Source organism: Bufo bufo, chromosome 3 (genome assembly GCF_905171765.1).
Source record: "Bufo bufo chromosome 3, aBufBuf1.1, whole genome shotgun sequence".
Taxonomy (NCBI): domain Eukaryota; kingdom Metazoa; phylum Chordata; class Amphibia; order Anura; family Bufonidae; genus Bufo; species Bufo bufo.
The window spans coordinates 159,328,338-159,345,917 of NC_053391.1; the positions used below are offsets into that span (position 1 = coordinate 159,328,338).

General features: G+C 43.3%; 1 protein-coding gene across 2 annotated transcripts in view; it reads right to left on the reverse strand.

Annotated features, from left to right (window-relative positions):
- DHRSX (dehydrogenase/reductase X-linked) overlaps positions 1 to 17,580 on the reverse strand; it is a 403,310-nt gene that overhangs the window by 160,957 nt on the left and 224,773 nt on the right. For both annotated transcript variants that reach the window (XM_040423740.1, XM_040423739.1), the window contains exon 4: positions 359 to 460. In XM_040423740.1, coding sequence (XP_040279674.1) covers positions 359 to 460 — 102 coding nt within the window. The remainder of the gene's footprint in view (positions 1 to 358; positions 461 to 17,580) is intronic.

The window sequence follows — 17,580 nt, forward strand, 5'->3', positions numbered from 1 at the left end:
TCACAATATATATATGGCCAGCATAACTATCATTAGCTCTTCTATTTGTCTTTTAATCAAGGTACTGGCGACGGCTCGTAGAACATTTCCCATGAGAAACATGCATTTCCGGCAAGGCAAATGAGATTCAAGTTCAGAAGGCGTTGAACGCTAATTGAGATCCTGACAAACTCCTATCTTCTCCTAAATAGCAGGTTACATTTTGTCAGCTACTGGCAATGATAGTAAATTGGGAGTATTAAAGATCTAAATGTCCCGTCGTAAAAAGACCCAATAAAATTTCTCCATTTCTCGGCGCCTTACGGTGTCAGACAAAAGATAATCCAGAAATACGTTCCAAGAGGAAGCACCGACTCACCGTTATTAACCAGAACGTGGAGGTCCAGATTTTTTGCTTTGAAATTCTGCACACAATGCCGTATGGACTTCATGGAGGCCAAATTGCAGAATAAAAATTCCACTGGGAAGAAAGAAAATACATTTAGAAAGGCTTCCGCGAAGCAGTACAGTATATCACACGATAGCTATAAAATTAATCATAGACTTTTGGCAGATGAAAAAATAAAAGATTATACATTCTATTATTGAGGGCAAGCAATTCAATTTGGAGACAGCACTGAATATAAAAGACCACGCTCCAGAAATAAGGCACACTACCTCTTATTCACACATACAAGAAGAGGCCATTCTAAGGGATGACCAATGCATATTTATTAACAGAATTTTCCCGGAATGATTAATTGATGACCTATCAACTGTTTGAAGAGGCCAAGCGGTGAGTGCTGCGTCCTCTTCCTAGGCCAGTATAGTCACATTTGTAGGTCACATGGCATAGTTGCAGGGCAGTCCTGTTCATGTGAATGGGCCTGCTCTGCAATACCAAGTGTGGCCACTATACAAGGGAGGGCGCAATGCTTGGTGAGCTGGCCGCAGCACTCATAAGAGCACCACAGCATCTTCAAACAGCTGACTAGAGGTAGTGCTGGGCGTCAGACCCGCATTGATCAAATATTAAAGGGCATCTGTCAGCAGATTTGTACCTATAAACTGGCTGACCTGTGAGATGTGCACCTGGAAGCTGTAATATATGCAAATGAGCCCCTAGGAGCAACTGGGGCGTTACCATTACTCCTAGACATTCTGCTGTCTCTGCAACAGCCGCTCCCTCTGCACTTTGATTAACAGGGCCAGGTGTGATGATGTTTTACAGAGGACGCAGCAATTTCAGAGACAGCGGAGCCTCTAGGTGTAACAGTCACGGCCTCGTTGCTCCTAGACGCTCATTTGGATATATAAAAACATCATATTTCTCAGCAATGTGGGCACATATGAACATGGGACCAACATAGATGCCTTCAGCTGCCAAGAGCACATACAACAGGTCAGCCAGTTTCATAGGTACAAACCTGCTGACAGATGCCCTTTAATGACCTATCCAGAGTACAGGTCTTCAACATAGGAGTCCTGGAAAATCAATTTAACTCGTTAGGAAGACTTGTGTCTTAAAATACTGGAATTAGCTAGCAGTAAGCACATGACATTCTTTAATCAGTTAAGACCAGGCCATCTTCTTTTATTTATGGGCGGACAAATATTCGTCTATTATTTAAGTATAAGCGGGTTTGAAAGTAAAAACTTTTTCTTTTAGTCAGTTATTCAAATACATTTTGTTGTGTTTTTTATGATACATGAGGCTTTATTTTTATGTCTTTTTATTTTTGTATGTTTTAAAGCTGAGGAAATGTAAAAAAATTGAAAAAAGTCATATTTTTCTATTCTGCTTTTAATAGCAGAAAGTGCAATTGAAATACCTTAAAATTATGTCCCATTTCTCTATGATGATATATAGTCGGGCGGACTGGCCATAGACCCTATAGGAGAATTTCCCGCTGGGCCGATGACAGTGGCACACCCAGGGGGCCTCCTCACTGCCACTGGCTGTGTACATAATGATCCAATACTCTCGGGTATATATGTATCTGGCTGGATGCTGCAGATGCCCTACTGAATTCAACTGTATGGCTGTCCTCAGGATGATGATAGAGTTGAATACTATGGTGGGGCATGGGAGCTCATAGCTCCTTGCCCTGCTGTTCAGCTTCATAGGCCACAGGCCACTATATAAGACGGTGTAATGGTGCAGGGACACAGGCATTTCAGTCCAGAAAAGACAGTGGCTTGGAACAGGCATGTATTTATTTTTTTCTTTGGCCACTTGGGGGGCATACTACTGGGGGCACTATAGGGGTCATTACTAAGGAAAGTCCAGGTGGCATGCTGAAGGTAGGGCTGTCTTGGGGCGGTTTACTGCATCTTACCTCTAAAGCCAATGATCCATATTTTAATTAGAGACAATTGAAGGAGGCGGACAGAACATGGCAGCTATTGATGGCCACCAGAGAGGGGCAGTATTTTGTGCTGCACTATGGTATTGCTCACCCCATCTACTTATGTTGGCTTTCTGTCAATTTGGACATGCCTACAACATAGGGCCACTTTTATTTTTATTTTTTATTTTTTCCAGGGCTGCTTTAGGTTCTCAGTCCACCCCTGTATATAGTTTACAGTTGCCAGGGGTGAAGCTAGAAGCTGCAGTGTGGGCTATCACTGGGGTTCTTTTTATATTTGTTTGATTTTTGTTTTTTCTTACACATTGGATGTCATTTATTAAGTTCGACAAATGTAAAACTAGTTGCAAGGGGCATTTTTACAACTATTTTAATGCCGGTGTGACAATATTTTTTGCAAGGGCGTGTCGGGGAAATAGGCAAAAAAGGAGCCGAAAAAACTATGTCTGCCAGGGGCTTACGTAGTATTTTAGACAGGCACCAGGACTGCCATATATGTGCCTAATTTAAGAAGAGGCACACGCCTCATCATAAATTAACTGTATACAGTGGTAAGAAAAAGTATGTGAACCCTTTGGAATGATATGGATTTCTGCACAAATTGGTCATAAAATGTGATCTGATCTTCATCTAAGTCACAACAATAGACAATCACAGTCTGCTTAAACTAATAACACACAAAGAATTAAATGTTACCATGTTTTTATTGAACACCCCATTTAAACATTCACGGTGCAGGTGGAAAAAGTATGTGAACCCCTAGACTAATGACATCTCCAAGAGCTAATTGGAGTGATGTGTCAGCCAACTGGAGTCCAATCCATGAGATGAGATTGGAGGTGTTGATTACAGCTGCCCTGCCCTATACAAAACACACACCAGTTCTGGGTTTGCTTTTCACAAGACGCATTGCCTAATGTGAATGATGCCTCGCACAAAAGAGCTCTCAGAAGACCTACGATTAAGAATTGTTGACTTGCATAAAGCTGGAAAGGGTTATAAAAGTATCTCCAAAAGCCTTGCTGTTTATCAGTCCACGGTAAGACAAATTGTCTATAAATGGAGAAAGTTCAGCACTGCTGCTACTCTCCCTAGGAGTGGCCATTCTGTAAAGATGACTGCAAGAGCACAGCGCAGACTGCTCAATGAGGTGAAGAGGAATCCTAGAGTGTCAGCTAAAGACTTACAAAAGTCTCTGGCATATGCTAACATCCCTGTTAGCGAACCTCCGATACGTAAAACACTAAACAAGAATGGATTTCATGGGAGGATACCATAGAGGAAGCCACTGCTGCCAAAAAAAAACATTGCTGCACATTTACAGTTTGCACAAGAGCACCTGGATGTTCCACAGCAGTACTGGCAAAATATTCTGTGGACAGATGAAACCAAAGTTGAGTTGTTTGGAAGAAACACACAACACTATGTGTGGAGAAAAAGAGGCACAGCACACCAACATCAAAACCTCATCCCAACTGTGGAGTATGGTGGTGGGGGCATCATGGTTTGGGGCTGCTTTGCTGCATCAGGGCCTGGACGGATTGCTAACATCAAAAGAAAAAATGAATACCCAAGTTTATCAAGACATTTGAGAGAACTTAAGGCCATCTGTCCACCAGCTGAAGCTCAACAGAAGATGGGTGTTGCAACAGGACAACGACCCAAAGCATAGAAGTAAATCATCAACAGAATGGCTTAAACAGAAGAAAATACGCCTTCTGGAGTGGCCCAGTCAGAGTCCTGACCTCAACCCGATTGAGATGCTGTGGCATGACCTCAGGAAAGCGATTCACACCAGACATCCCAAGAATATTGCTGAACTGAAACAGTTCTGTAAAGAGGAATGGTCAAGAATTACTCCTGACAGTTGTGCACGTCTGATCTGCAACTACAAGAAACGTTTGGTTGAAGTTATTGCTGCCAAAGAAGGTTCAACCAATTATTAAATCCAAGGGTTCACATACTTTTTCCACCTGCACTGTGAATGTTTACATGGTATGTTCAATAAAAACATGGTAACATTTAATTCTTTGTGTGTTATTAGTTTAAGCAGACTGTGATAGTCTATTGTTGTGACTTCGATGAAGATCAGATCACATTTTATGACCAATTTGGGCAGAAATCCATATCATTCCAAAGGGTTCACATACTTTTTCTTGCAACTGTATATCGTAGAGCAGGGTGGACAACTAAGATCGGCATAAAAAGCCATTTTAGTAAATGTCCCCCATATTGCACCCCCCTATAAGGTCATACAAAAAATGTGCGTGTGTTTGGGCATTTTAACATCACATTATTATATATTAGCCCCAGTTACAGAGGAGATTGTGTTTCTGGACATTTACTGCTGAGCTGATCTGGGTCTGCTAACACCCAGCAGCTCCTGCGGTTAACCCGCACCCTGCAATTACATGATCAGCGGGACAGGAGCACTCATCCTGCTCCACAATCTCCATGCACACTGGACATTTTTTGTCATCTGTAACTAACCAGATTAAATATTAAGTACTGGAAATAATTTACAGTAATTTAGATGTTACAAATATTGTGATTAGCATACCAAATTGGGAAAAAATTGTTAAAAAGCATCCTGGCAGAGAATGAATGGACAGGTGACCATAACTGCTTTCTCCATTCACTTCTATAGGAGTTACTTACACAACCACGTTTGTGCTATATATTCCACAGACAGACAACCAGTGGTGTATTTACCATGCGATGGAACCCATGATGAGGGAGGAGCCCAGCGGTGAACCCCTTCTACTGCCCAACATAAATCCATAGCATTTTCCTGTAGTGACCACCAGGGGGGCCCATTGCAAGGAGATTTTTACTGCTGTATAATTCCGCAAGTAAACTGTATAGATTCTGGTGTACTGAGCTCCTCCTAGTCAGAGAAGTCAAAAAGCTCTGCTGCTACTACAGTAGCAACAGATTGAAATGCAATCTCACTTACTGTATGTGAGGATTTCTGTGGACCCAGTTATTAAACATAAGTATAAAAGCACATTCCAAAATCCATATCTGTAGCAAGAAGCAGCCCTGCTAATCTAATGAAAAGTACAGAAATTAGGGAAGGGTTCTAGAAGGAGTAGCACAGCAAGCAAGGGCAAACTCTGAAAAATTCCACCTGCTGTGTCCTCTTGCTCATTTTGCTGGTAAGTAAAATAGTGTTAATGTCCCCTAACCCCACATACTGCCCTTAGCCCCTGGTGGATGATATCCCCTGACCCTGGTAGATTTTACCTCCTGCCCTGTAGAGCTCTTCTGGTTACAAAAATTTCTGAAAGCGGTCTTGATTATGATCCTATAGCAGGCTTTGGGCGCCACATCCAAACAACACAGATCTGTTAGGCTACTTTCACATCTGTGACATGAATTCCGGCAGAGAACAGGAATTCTGCGAATGGAATGCCTACTGGCCCCATTAAGTATAATGGGGTCCAGTTGAAATCAAGCCTCATCCCATAAAAAAAATGCGAAGAATCGCCAACTGTGGTTTGTGCCCAGCCAATTCCCGGCATTGTCTGCCGGATCAGACGCCTGGAACTAGCCTTATACACACGTATGCATGAATATTAGGGCACATTTACATGGGTTGATGCACAGAGCAATTATCGGGAATGAAATTTATTCCTGATCACCTGGCATCGTCTTAAACCAACAAGGAAGCTTTAAATCATGTCCTATGGCAGGCGAAACAAAGCTCCAAAGTTAAGTAAAGGCCTTCGCTTCTACATAACTTTGGCATCTCCACCGACAGCGCAGGGATATTAAGACCAGCGTATACATCGCAGGTCTTAAAAAACATCCAAATCCTCTTGTAAACTCCCCTAAGGTAAACTATTGTGACAACATGAATATCCTCTAAACATAGTCATTGTAAGAGAACATCCCTTTCTCCCATAATTCACCTGCAATTAACCTTTTGTCAATACAATTATCAGATTTAACAGAGTACAGATGTAGCCAAAAAAAGAAGCGTTATCTCGTGACCATTGAAGCCATTGAAAGCCATTAAAAAAAGTTAATTAACATTTTCTTGGGAGTGTTTATTTAAAGCATTAAACGTTCCTTTCAGATCGGCCTTGTCATTAAATTACTGTTTGAGATTTTCATAACAGTGAGGATGGTCAATGATAGCAAAGCCACTGTCAAATCTGCTCTGATCGTTATGCTTAAACTTCTCATATTAAGTCAGCTTCATAACCTTATTATAAGCTTCAAAGACAGTAGCGATCGAATCAAAGTCATATCCTTTCTCCTTCTAAAGATAATGCAAAGTATATAAATTAAAATGACCTACCTCAGTGTCAGACTGCATTAGTACCATACCAACCTCAAGGTTCCTCCAGATATAAAAAAAAATGAAATTAGTGGCCAAGGTGTCTTCCGAATGGGCTGTCAGTATGGCCAAGATTTTGATCATGTATCTTTCCACAGTACTATGACTTCATCTTGACCAAGTTAGACAACTAGTTAGAGGGCAAAATGTGCTGAATGCATTTTCAAAGGAGATTTTCTTTACTTGGACTTTGCAATGAAGGTTAGCAAACTATAATGATGAAAAGCTCTCAGGGGATCCTGTTTCTCCTTGCAGAGACTGCCAGTTGGTGTAGGGCAGGGATGGCCAACCTGCGGCTCTCCAGCTGTTGCAAAACTACAACTCCCAGCATGCCCAGTCTGCCTACAGCCATCATAGAAACATAGAATGTGTCGGCAGATAAGAACCATTTGGCCCATCTAGTCTGCCCAATATACTGAATACTATGAATAGCCCCTGGCCCTATCTTATATGAAGGATGGCCTTATGCCTATCCCATGCATGCTTATACTCCTTCACTGTATTTGCAGCTACCACTTCACTGCAGGAAGGCTATTCCATGCATCCACTACTCTCTCAGTAAAGTAATACTTCAAGCCTACAGCAGGGCAAGGTGGGAGTTGTAGTTTTACAACAGCTGGAGAGCCGCAGGTTGGCCAGCCCTGGTGTAGAGCGTCTTAGGCCCCTTTCACACGGGCGAGAATTCCGTGCGAGTGCAATGCGTGAGTTGAACGCATTGCACCCGCACTGAATCCTGACCCATTCATTTCTATGGGGCTGTGCACACGAGCGGTGATTTTCACGCATCACTTGTGTGTTGCGTGAAAATCGCAGCATGCTCCTCTTTATGTGTTTTTCACGTAACGCAGGCCCCATAGAAATGAATGGGGTTGCGTGAAAATCGCAAGCATCCGCAAGCAAGTGCGGATGCAGTGCGATTTTCACGCACGGTTGCTAGGAGACGATCGGGATGGGGACCCGATCATTATTATTTCCCCTTATAACATGGTTATAAGGGAAAATAATAGCATTCTGAATACAGAATGCATAGTAAAATAGGGATGGAGGGGTTAAAAAAATAAAAAGAAATAAAAAAAAATTAACTCACCTTAATCCACTTGTTCGCGCAGCCGGCTTCTCTTGTCTTCATCTGTAAGCAATAGGACCTTTGATGACGTCACTGCAATCATCACATGATCGCAACCCTTCAACATGTCCCATTTAAAATGGTTATCCAAGTTAGTTTTTTTTTGTAAGGGCAGGGAAGCTAAAAATAATTTTTAAAAAAGTATACTTAGTTGCAAACCCCCTCCGTTCCAGCACTGCTCCACATCTGGCTTTGTTTTCCTTCAGCAGTGTCATGCCCGTATACTGTATGTGCCAGCTGCAGCCAATCACTGCAGACAAAAAACGTGAGGTTATGGCTGAAGCTGTGTGGAGGAATGGAACGTCCGTGCTGGAATGAAGTTAGCTCAAAATGGCGAATGGGGGGGGGGGGGGTTATTTTAATAGTGTTCCTGCTTTTTACATAAAAAATTTACTTTGTTAAAACATATTTCATGGGCTTCAAATCATGTACACAGGTACAAATGGAAACCCATGTCTACGCGGGCGGATTGGCCATAGATCCTACAGGGAAATTTCCTTGTGGGCCGATGTCTAGGAGGGACACCCAAGCCCTTCTCACGGCTGCCAGCCTGGTACATAGTGATCTATTTCTCTAAATTTAACCGTATCGACTGCTCTGTTGGGGCGGTATATTGCTTTGCACTGTGACATTGCTGGCCTACTTAATTATGTTGCCCTACCTTCTGTCAATTTGGACCCGCCTGCAACATGGGGCCACTTTTAGTGAGCAGTCCGCCCTTGCATGTCTACGACCTTTTTCTTCTTGGTTCTGAACATTTAATTTAAATTTACTTTCCTTTAATTTCTCAATCTGATCCTTGTTTTTTTTTGTCTTGGCCTAATTTCGATGATGCCACATGTACATAGCTCACATTTCACAAAGTACACAAGCTGCTGCCAAGCTCTAGGCACAAGAAGCACATTTTGCACATCTTGCAAACCCCACTATCTTGGCATAATGCCCCATGTTATTTGTGTAAAAATGGGTGCATTTATGAAAAATAAACTTGTAAATAAAATAAAAAAGAAATAAAGGCGTAATATAAACTCTTTACAATGTCACTTCGTGCCCATTGAGACTACATTATATGAAAATGTAATTAAATGTGCCAAATTGTTTTGATTTTTTTTTTTTCAATTAACTTTTTGACATTCCTCTCCACCAATAAAATCTAAAGTTGGATCACTTTTGTAAAATACGGCTTTTATGTCGGTGTGATATTTTTAGATCAGATCCCCTGTATGGTGGGTAATTTATCTTCAGATACACCAATATAAATCACTGCCTGAGACAGCATGCAGTAAACTGTACATGGCTGAGACACATGAAGCCATCCATACTGTATGTATACATTTTTTTTTTTACGGACACACAGGGAAGAAATTCATTAATGTCCAAAGTGACTATTCACGCTGCTACTGACTGGAAACCCCACTGTTTTCACACAATATTTCTGTCTGGAGAGAGACCACAGAGAGCCTAGGTTTATCATTTATCTGCACATTGAATGTGGGAGAGGAATATATTTTATGATAACATCAAAAGACAAAATGAATAATGGGAACAGAATTCAGCTGCACACTGTTCTTTGGTATTATGGCTCCATTACCCTCAGGCTGCAATAAAAATATACTGTGCACATTGACATTTAGTCTCTACACTAGAGAGGTCCACAAGAGGAGTAAGTGGGAACTTGTCCCCTCCAGTCTTTAAAGGGGCGTTCCAGGAGTACAATATTGATGAGCTATCCTCAGATTGGTGGGAGTTTGACTCTGGGCATTCCACATATCCATTGTTTGAACAGGCCATGGTGCTCTAGTGATCACTGGGGCCTCCTCACAACACACCAAGCACCACGCTGTACACTGTATAGCAGCTGTGTTGAGTTTTGCAGCCTAGGCCTATTCACTTAAATGAGACTAAGCTTCACGTAGGCCATGTGGCCGATAAAAGTGACACCACTGGCCTAGGAAGAGGCCACGGCACTCAACTTGAGCTTCAAACTGTTGATCTTGAGGGTGCCGGAAGTAGACCCTCCAATGATCTGATGTTGATGACCAATCCTGATAGGTCATCAATATTTTGTGCCCAGAAATCCCCATCAGTATTAGGCTAGTTTCACACTTGCGGCAGGACGGATCCGACATGCTGTTCACCATGTCGGATCCGTCCTGCGGCTATTTCGCCGTGCCCCCGGGCCACCGCTCCGTCCCCATTGACTATAATGGGGACGGGGGCAGAGCTCCGGCAAAGCACGGCGGTGCACAGCGAGAGGCCGCCGGACTAAAATTACTGCAGGTCAGGTTTTTTAGTCCGGCGGCTTTCGCCGTGCACCGCCGTGCTGCGCCGGAGCTCCGCCCCCGTCCCCATTTTAGTCAATAGGGACGGAGCGGCGGCCCGGCGAAATAGCCGCAGGACGGATCCGACATGGTGAACAGCATGTCGGATCCGTCCTGCCGCAAGTGTGAAAGTACCCTTAGGCCTCATGCACACGGCCGTTGTGCGGCTGTTCCGTGCATTGGGGACCGCAATTGCGGTCCCCAATGCACGGGCAACATTCGTGCAGCGGGCCGGACCCATTTAACTTGAATGGGTCTGTGGTTTGTCCGCACTGCAAAAAAAATGACATGTCATATTTATTTGCTGTGCGGAACAACTGAAAGAAACACCACAGAAGCACTCCGTAGTGCTTCCGGTGTTCCGTGACTCCGTTCCGCATCTCCGGAATTGCGGACCCATTCAAGTCAATGGGTCCGCATCCGTGATGCGTGGTGCACACGGCCGGCAGCCGTGGATTGCCGACCCGCTATTTGTCGCCCAACGGCCGTGTACATGAGGCCTTATATTATTTTTGATATGCTCTCATATGTGGATCAAGAGAGGACAGGGCAAATAGTACAGTAGTTGTATCTTGTGCAAGCTGGAAAAAAAAAAATGAAAAATGAAAAAAATTAAGAAAAAACTTTGCAAACAGCCTTTATCTTCAATATATCCTACCGTTTTGTGGCTAAAACTGCTGTGTTGATCCATGCGATTCCATGGTAACAGATAAAACCCTGTCTAGTCTGATTCTGTAGCCATACTTCTGTTTTCTATATTTACTCAAGTATACCAAACGTACAGTATATAATCAAAAAGTAGGCGATATAAATATGAAAAATGATTGTAAGCTTTGGCTACACATGGTTTATTTGTTGTTTGTTACCATGAAATGCATAAGAGCGGCAGATACTAATTACTTTGGTGCCTCTTCAGACTGTTTAGTCTATATTTATATGGTCTATTAGTTGGCTTACTTTGCACCACTTTTCTCCACACCAGGCTTGGCTTGACAGACAGGTCGAGATAGGGGAGAAGCTGGAAGGGAGTGGACACACAGTGTCCCCGTCCTGTCCATATTCAATCTTTACCACACAATATACAGATATCCACTCTACAGGCTACAGTAATAGCAATAACGATTATCTCTAGAGAGGAAGCTAATATATCAGTCCTCACAAGGCTATGTCATCAGAACAAAAAAAATGTTCTGAATGGTCTGGGTATGTAAACCATATTTTCAGCACCATAAGACACACTTTTTCCACCCAAAAGTTAGGGAAAATGGCAGTGCATCTTATAATGCAAAAACTAATGAGCTCTTCCATTAGTACAGTAGGGCGGGGAAGTGGTTAATATGGCGAGTACTGGCTTTACTCACTGCTTACAGTATTCAGAGTCAGGACGTAGTGTGTGTAAGCACGTACTATGTCCTGACGTTGTGCAACATCAGGTCACAGTGCAGCACTGCAAGAAGAGCGCGCTGGATCTCCTGAGTGAGGGCACGGTCCAAAGTAAGTTCTTTTTTTTTGTCTGATCTGAGGTCTGATGAAGATTGGGGATCCAATTTGGGGGTCTGATATGAGGTCTGATGAAGACTGAAGGTCTGATTTAGAGGTCTGATCTGAGGTCTGAAGAAGATTGGGGGTCTGATTTGAGGCCTGATGAAAAAATGTTTTTCTTATTTTCCTCTTCTAAAACCTAGATGCATCTTATGGCCTGGGAAATATAGTTAAAAAAAATTTGCATCATCATAATTGCATTGACCCACAGAATAAAGTTATCATATTACTTAAACCACACAAGGAACAGCATAAAAATAAATTGCACAAATAATGTTAACCACTTGCCATCTGGGCCGTTTGCCCCCTTCCTGACCAGGCCTAATTTTGCAAAACTGACATATCTCACTTTATGTGGTAATAACTTTGGAACGCCTTTATTTATCCAAGTCATTCAGAGATTGTTTTCTCATGACACATTGTACTTCATGATAGTCATAAATTTGAGTCAAAATATTTCACCTTTATTTATGAAAAAATCCCAAATTTACCCAAAAATTTGAAAAATTTGCAATTTTCTAAATTTCAATTTCTCTGCTTTTAAAACAGAAAGTGATACCTCATAAAATATTTATTACTTAACATTCCCCATATGTCTACTTTATGTTGGCATCATTTTGGAAATGTCATTTTATTTTTTTAGGACGTTAGAAGGCTTAGAAGTTTAGAAGCAATTCTTCAAATTTTTAAGAAAATTGCCAAAACCCACTTTTTAAGTACCAGTTCAGGTCTGAAGTCACTTTGTGGGGCCTACATAGTAGATACCCCCATAAATGACCCCATTGTAGAAACTACACCCCTCAAGGTATTCAAAACCGATTTTACGGCGGAGCTAGCGCCGGACGGAGATGGTCGCATAGTTTCCTGCTCTCCTAGGAGGCTCGTTTATAACACCAGCTTACATTAGCACATTTGGGCGAGAATGGTGAAAATCGGCAACCAGAAGCAAGGTGATCACCCCACCAACCCTAAAGGACAGATTCCCCCTGGAGATATGGAGAAGTTCCTCAAGAAAGCGGCTGCAACGGTCGCAGCGAGGGAAACTAAGATGGCGCCGACGCCACAGCCTAAAGCGCTGAAGCGGGCTCCAGCCCTCTCGGAAGAAGAGAGTGAAACGGAGGACACCCAGGTCAGTTCTGACCTACCCCTTACTAGAAAATATCTAGACCGAGCCCTGAGCAGGGTCATGGAACCCATCCTCACAGAAATTTCAGCGTTCAGGCAGGAGGTACGGCATATTGGGGACAGGGTAGAGACTTTAGAATTACACCAAACGGCGTCCCTGAATCATCATACAGCAGTGTCGGATGCCCTGCGCCGCTGCTCAAATTATCTAAATGATATGCATAACGCAATTGAAGACCAAGAAAACAGAGGGCGCCGGAACAATTTAAGGTTCCGTGGGATACCAGAAGCGGTACTACCAGGGGATATACCGGCGGCTGTCCTAGCTATCTGCAGCTCATTACTGGGCCCCGACTTCCCGCAAGACGTGGTCATCGAACGGGCGCGCAGGGCCCTTCGTCCGAAACCTAAGCCCTCTGAGCCACCCAGGGATGTCATTTTCAAATTTTTAAACTTCCCGGTAAAATCCGCCATCTTGGAAGCAGCCCGCAATAGTGCCGACTTGTCTTATGAGGACTCTAAGTTGGAAATTTATCAAGATTTGGCCCCCTCTACTCTGAAAAAATGCAGGGCGCTCAAACCTCTGACCGACTGGCTCCGGTCCAACAAAGTCCTATACCGTTGGTCCTATCCCTTTGGACTTGCGTTCTCCTTTGCTGGGAAAAAAGTCTTCATCACGTCCTTTACAGATCTACAAGCCACTTATGACCTCTTGAAAGTTGACCCTATGCCGATTGAGAACTGGGAACTTTTTCAGGACTTACGTGACCTTCCGGATCTTCCTAAAACGGTTCCATTTGAAATCTTACGTACCCCGAAGTCCTCCAGATCCAAGAAAAGAGGCCTACAGCTTACTCCTAGAAGCCTTTCCCAGGATCATCAGGCTAAACTGCAGTAGTTCTTGTCTGCATGATTGGCGCAAATGTTTAACCGTTTCTCCTGAGCAGGTTCAATAATGTCATGTCAGTAACTTGGCTTAATATTAGATATGATGCCAGCGTTAACATGCCGGCTATACCGCTCAGGCAGACTCATTCTCCCTGATAAACCATTGGCCCCATTTGAGGTGTTATTTGACCTCCTTTTCGGTCACTAGACCACATTTCCCCCACATGTATGCAGTATATTCAAATATGCTGACTTATTCTTTGTTTGTATTCTTATGTTCTGTTCTATGTTTTCACCCCGTTTTTTCTCCAAGGTATACGACACTCAAACTTGCTGCATGCGATCCCTGCCGCATCTTGATTCAGTTTGTTCACCTAGAGACAAGACCACACATTACCCATCCCCTCTCTTGGAGGAGACATCTCCGGCTCAGAGGTAACTCCACTTACATCTCACCAAATGGCTGATTTATACATTGCTTCTTACAATGTTAAGGGCTTTCACTCCCCTTCCAAAAGGAGCCAGGTCTTTACCATTCTAAGAAAAGCCAAAGTTGAAGTGGTGTTCCTCCAAGAGACACACTATAGTTTTAACCAGTACCCCAATATGCAGTTTTCCTATTACTCAGACTGGTACCACTGTGGGGGCAATTCGACCGCATCATGTGGGGTTAGTATAGGTTTTCATAGAAAGATTCCATTTAAACTCATTGACCAAATACTTGACCCAGATGGAAGGTATATCTTGATAAAGGGTTCTATAGGCCAACAAATATACACCTTTGCAAATATATACGTTCCTAATTTCAATCAGTCCCAATGGATAGCTAACATGGTTCCAATTATTAACCCTTTTAAAGAAGGTATTGTGATAATGGGAGGTGATCTGAATGTTGCACTACTCCCGCAATTAGATGTATCATCTCACAGATCGTCCCTCTCCGGCAAGTCTCTCAAATCTATCAGGAATAACCTCTGGAATCTTCATTTGGTTGACTCCTGGCGCTCCCACCATCCCAATACCCTTGACTACACCTTTTATTCCTCAGCCCACGACACATACCATAGGCTGGACTACCTGTTTATCTCTAAGGAACACCTCCATCTGTGTAGCACAGCCTCGATAGGTTCCATACATTTGTCAGACCACTCCCCTGTATTTATTCAGATATTAGCTCCCACAAAAAACCCATCATGTTTCAATTGGCGTCTGAACGAGACCCTATTAGGTTCCCAAGACTCAATAGACCAAATTTCCAAACACTTAGCGGACTATTTCTCCCTAAATAAATGTTCGGATATCTCTACTAACACACTTTGGGACGCCCACAAGCCGGTCATCAGGGGCCACTTCATCAACATTGGGTCTTATAAAAAGAAACTTCAAGAAAAAGCCATAGATGAAGTCCTCAAAAAAATCCAGAGTCTGGAGTCTTGTCATAAATCATCCACCTCTGACTCCCACCTAAAAGAACTATCAGAAAATAGAGCGAAACTTAAATCTCTTCTATCATCCAAAGCAGCTAAATATTTCATGAGCACTAAACACAAGTTCTTTGCCCACGGTGATAAGGCCACTAAATTTCTGATGAGCAGGATTAAGGGGAGAAGGTCTTCTAACTACGTCCATCAACTATCTACAACCGATGGTAAACCGATTTTCTCCCTCTCTCAGATCACTGCGCAATTTCGGACTTATTATAATAACCTTTATAATCTCCCCCCCCCCCCCCCCCCCCGAGTCGCCTGAGAAGAGAGCATCTGTTATAGGAAGCTTTCTAGACTCTTCTAAAGTTCCCTATCTTTCCCCTGATCAAAAACTAAAATTGGAAGCTCCTTTCACCATTATGGAACTTAAAAACGCCTTGTCACAAATGCCGTTAGGTAAGAGCCCTGGCCCGGACGGTCTTCCTCTTTCATATTATAAAACCTTTCAGGAACTCCTCCTCCCCTATCTCCTAGAAGTCTGTAACCGGTCACTGTTAGGTAGCCCTCTATCTAGAGACATGACCATGGCGCATATCTCCCTTATACCAAAAGAAGGGAAAGATCCCAAACAATGCTCCAACTATAGACCCATATCCCTCCTAAACATAGACCTCAAGCTCCTGGCCAAAATGTTAGCCAATAGACTAGCTATCCTTCTCCCCTTCCTCATACACGGGGACCAGGTTGGCTTTATCCGCACCAGAGAGGGCAAAGATAACACGGCCAGGGTGATTAATACCCTCTGTCACGCCAAAAGACTTTCTTCCCCTTTGCTTCTCCTTAGTACGGATGCGGAGAAAGCATTCGATAGGGTAAACTGGCAATACCTAAAACATACTCTGATGAGGTTTGGCCTTCCTGGTCCCTTTGTACAGGCAACTTTCGCCATGTATGAGCAAGCATCAGCAAGGGTACAAGTCAACGAAAACCTCTCTGTTCCATTCCCGATAAGCAATGGGACTAGACAAGGCTGCCCCCTCTCACCTCTCCTATTCATTCTAGCACTAGAACCCCTTCTTGCCAACATAAGGCTTGACGGGGAGATTTGAGGTCTATGTTTGGGAGGCAGGGAACAGAAAGTTGCAGCTTTTGCAGACGATGTCCTAATGATGACGATTAATCCTAAAGTCTCCCTTCCACGATTTCAAAGTCACCTTAATAGTTTTAGCCTAGCCTCAGATTTCAAAATTAATGCTAGCAAATCCCTGGTACTCTGTATGGGAATATCCCAAACCACAAAGAACCTGCTGATGGTAGATTCACCATTCAATTGGTCCTCAACAACAATCACATACTTGGGGGTCAAGTTGAGCTCTAATATACACAACCTCTTTTCTCTCAACTATATCCCCCTCAGAAAGTCAATTTTCGATGCCATCGACAATTTGGCACGATCCAACCCAACCCTCTCTTGGTTTGGCCGCAAGAATCTCCTTGCATCCTTAATCCTTCCTCGCCTTACCTACTTACAACAAGTGTTACCTATCCCAGTTCCCAAACAATACTATGATCAAATCACTAAAAAGTTCAGAACATTTATCTGGAATGATAGGAGGGCGAGACTTTCGTTCTCCCTACTCACCAAGCCTAGACATGCGGGAGGGATCGGTCTGCCCAACCCTGAAATCTATGGTAGGGCTATCCTACTGGCCCGATTGGTCGCTTGGCTGCGCCCCTCCCCGCCCTCCCTCATAGTGGAAACAGAGGTGGATATTTTGAAGAAATCCCCCAGAGCACTGCTCCTAGGCTCTCAAACAGTTTTTCCAGGACAATTCTCTCATTACCCAATAATAAAAGCCACACTAGAGGCTTGGAAATGGTTCTCTTCCTCGCACTGCTCTATTCCATATCCTTCCCCTCTCCTGACAGTGAAAGACATAATTGACACAGCCCCCTCCCCTATAAAATCTGCGACCTCTCAAGGACTTAAGTCCTCATCTATATACATTAACACTCTGGCACTTCCTTCGGGTGAATGGCCGGACCCTCAAGCAACAAATACCATCTTAAACCCTCACCCATGTGATATCTTTACCATCGCATACCTAAGTGCTTACTTGAAACAACATATTAATATAGGGGACCTATCACGCCCCATAGTTTGGTTCGAGTCGATCATCTCTCTCCACCCCACACCTAGGAAATTAATATCATTGATTTATAGTAAGTTGCGCTTACCGCCTATGTTTGCCAAACCGTCATTTGTGAGATGCTGGGAAAAAGACCTTAATATAGTTTTCCCGTTCAATAGCCTACCCGGTCTCCTGAGCTCTCCTCATGGTGCCTCCCGCTGCGTTCGAATCCAGGAAAATAGCTATAAGATCCTTACCAGATGGTATAACACGCCTGACAAAACATCACTATACTCTGAATCTGCTTCAGACGCTTGCTGGAGGCA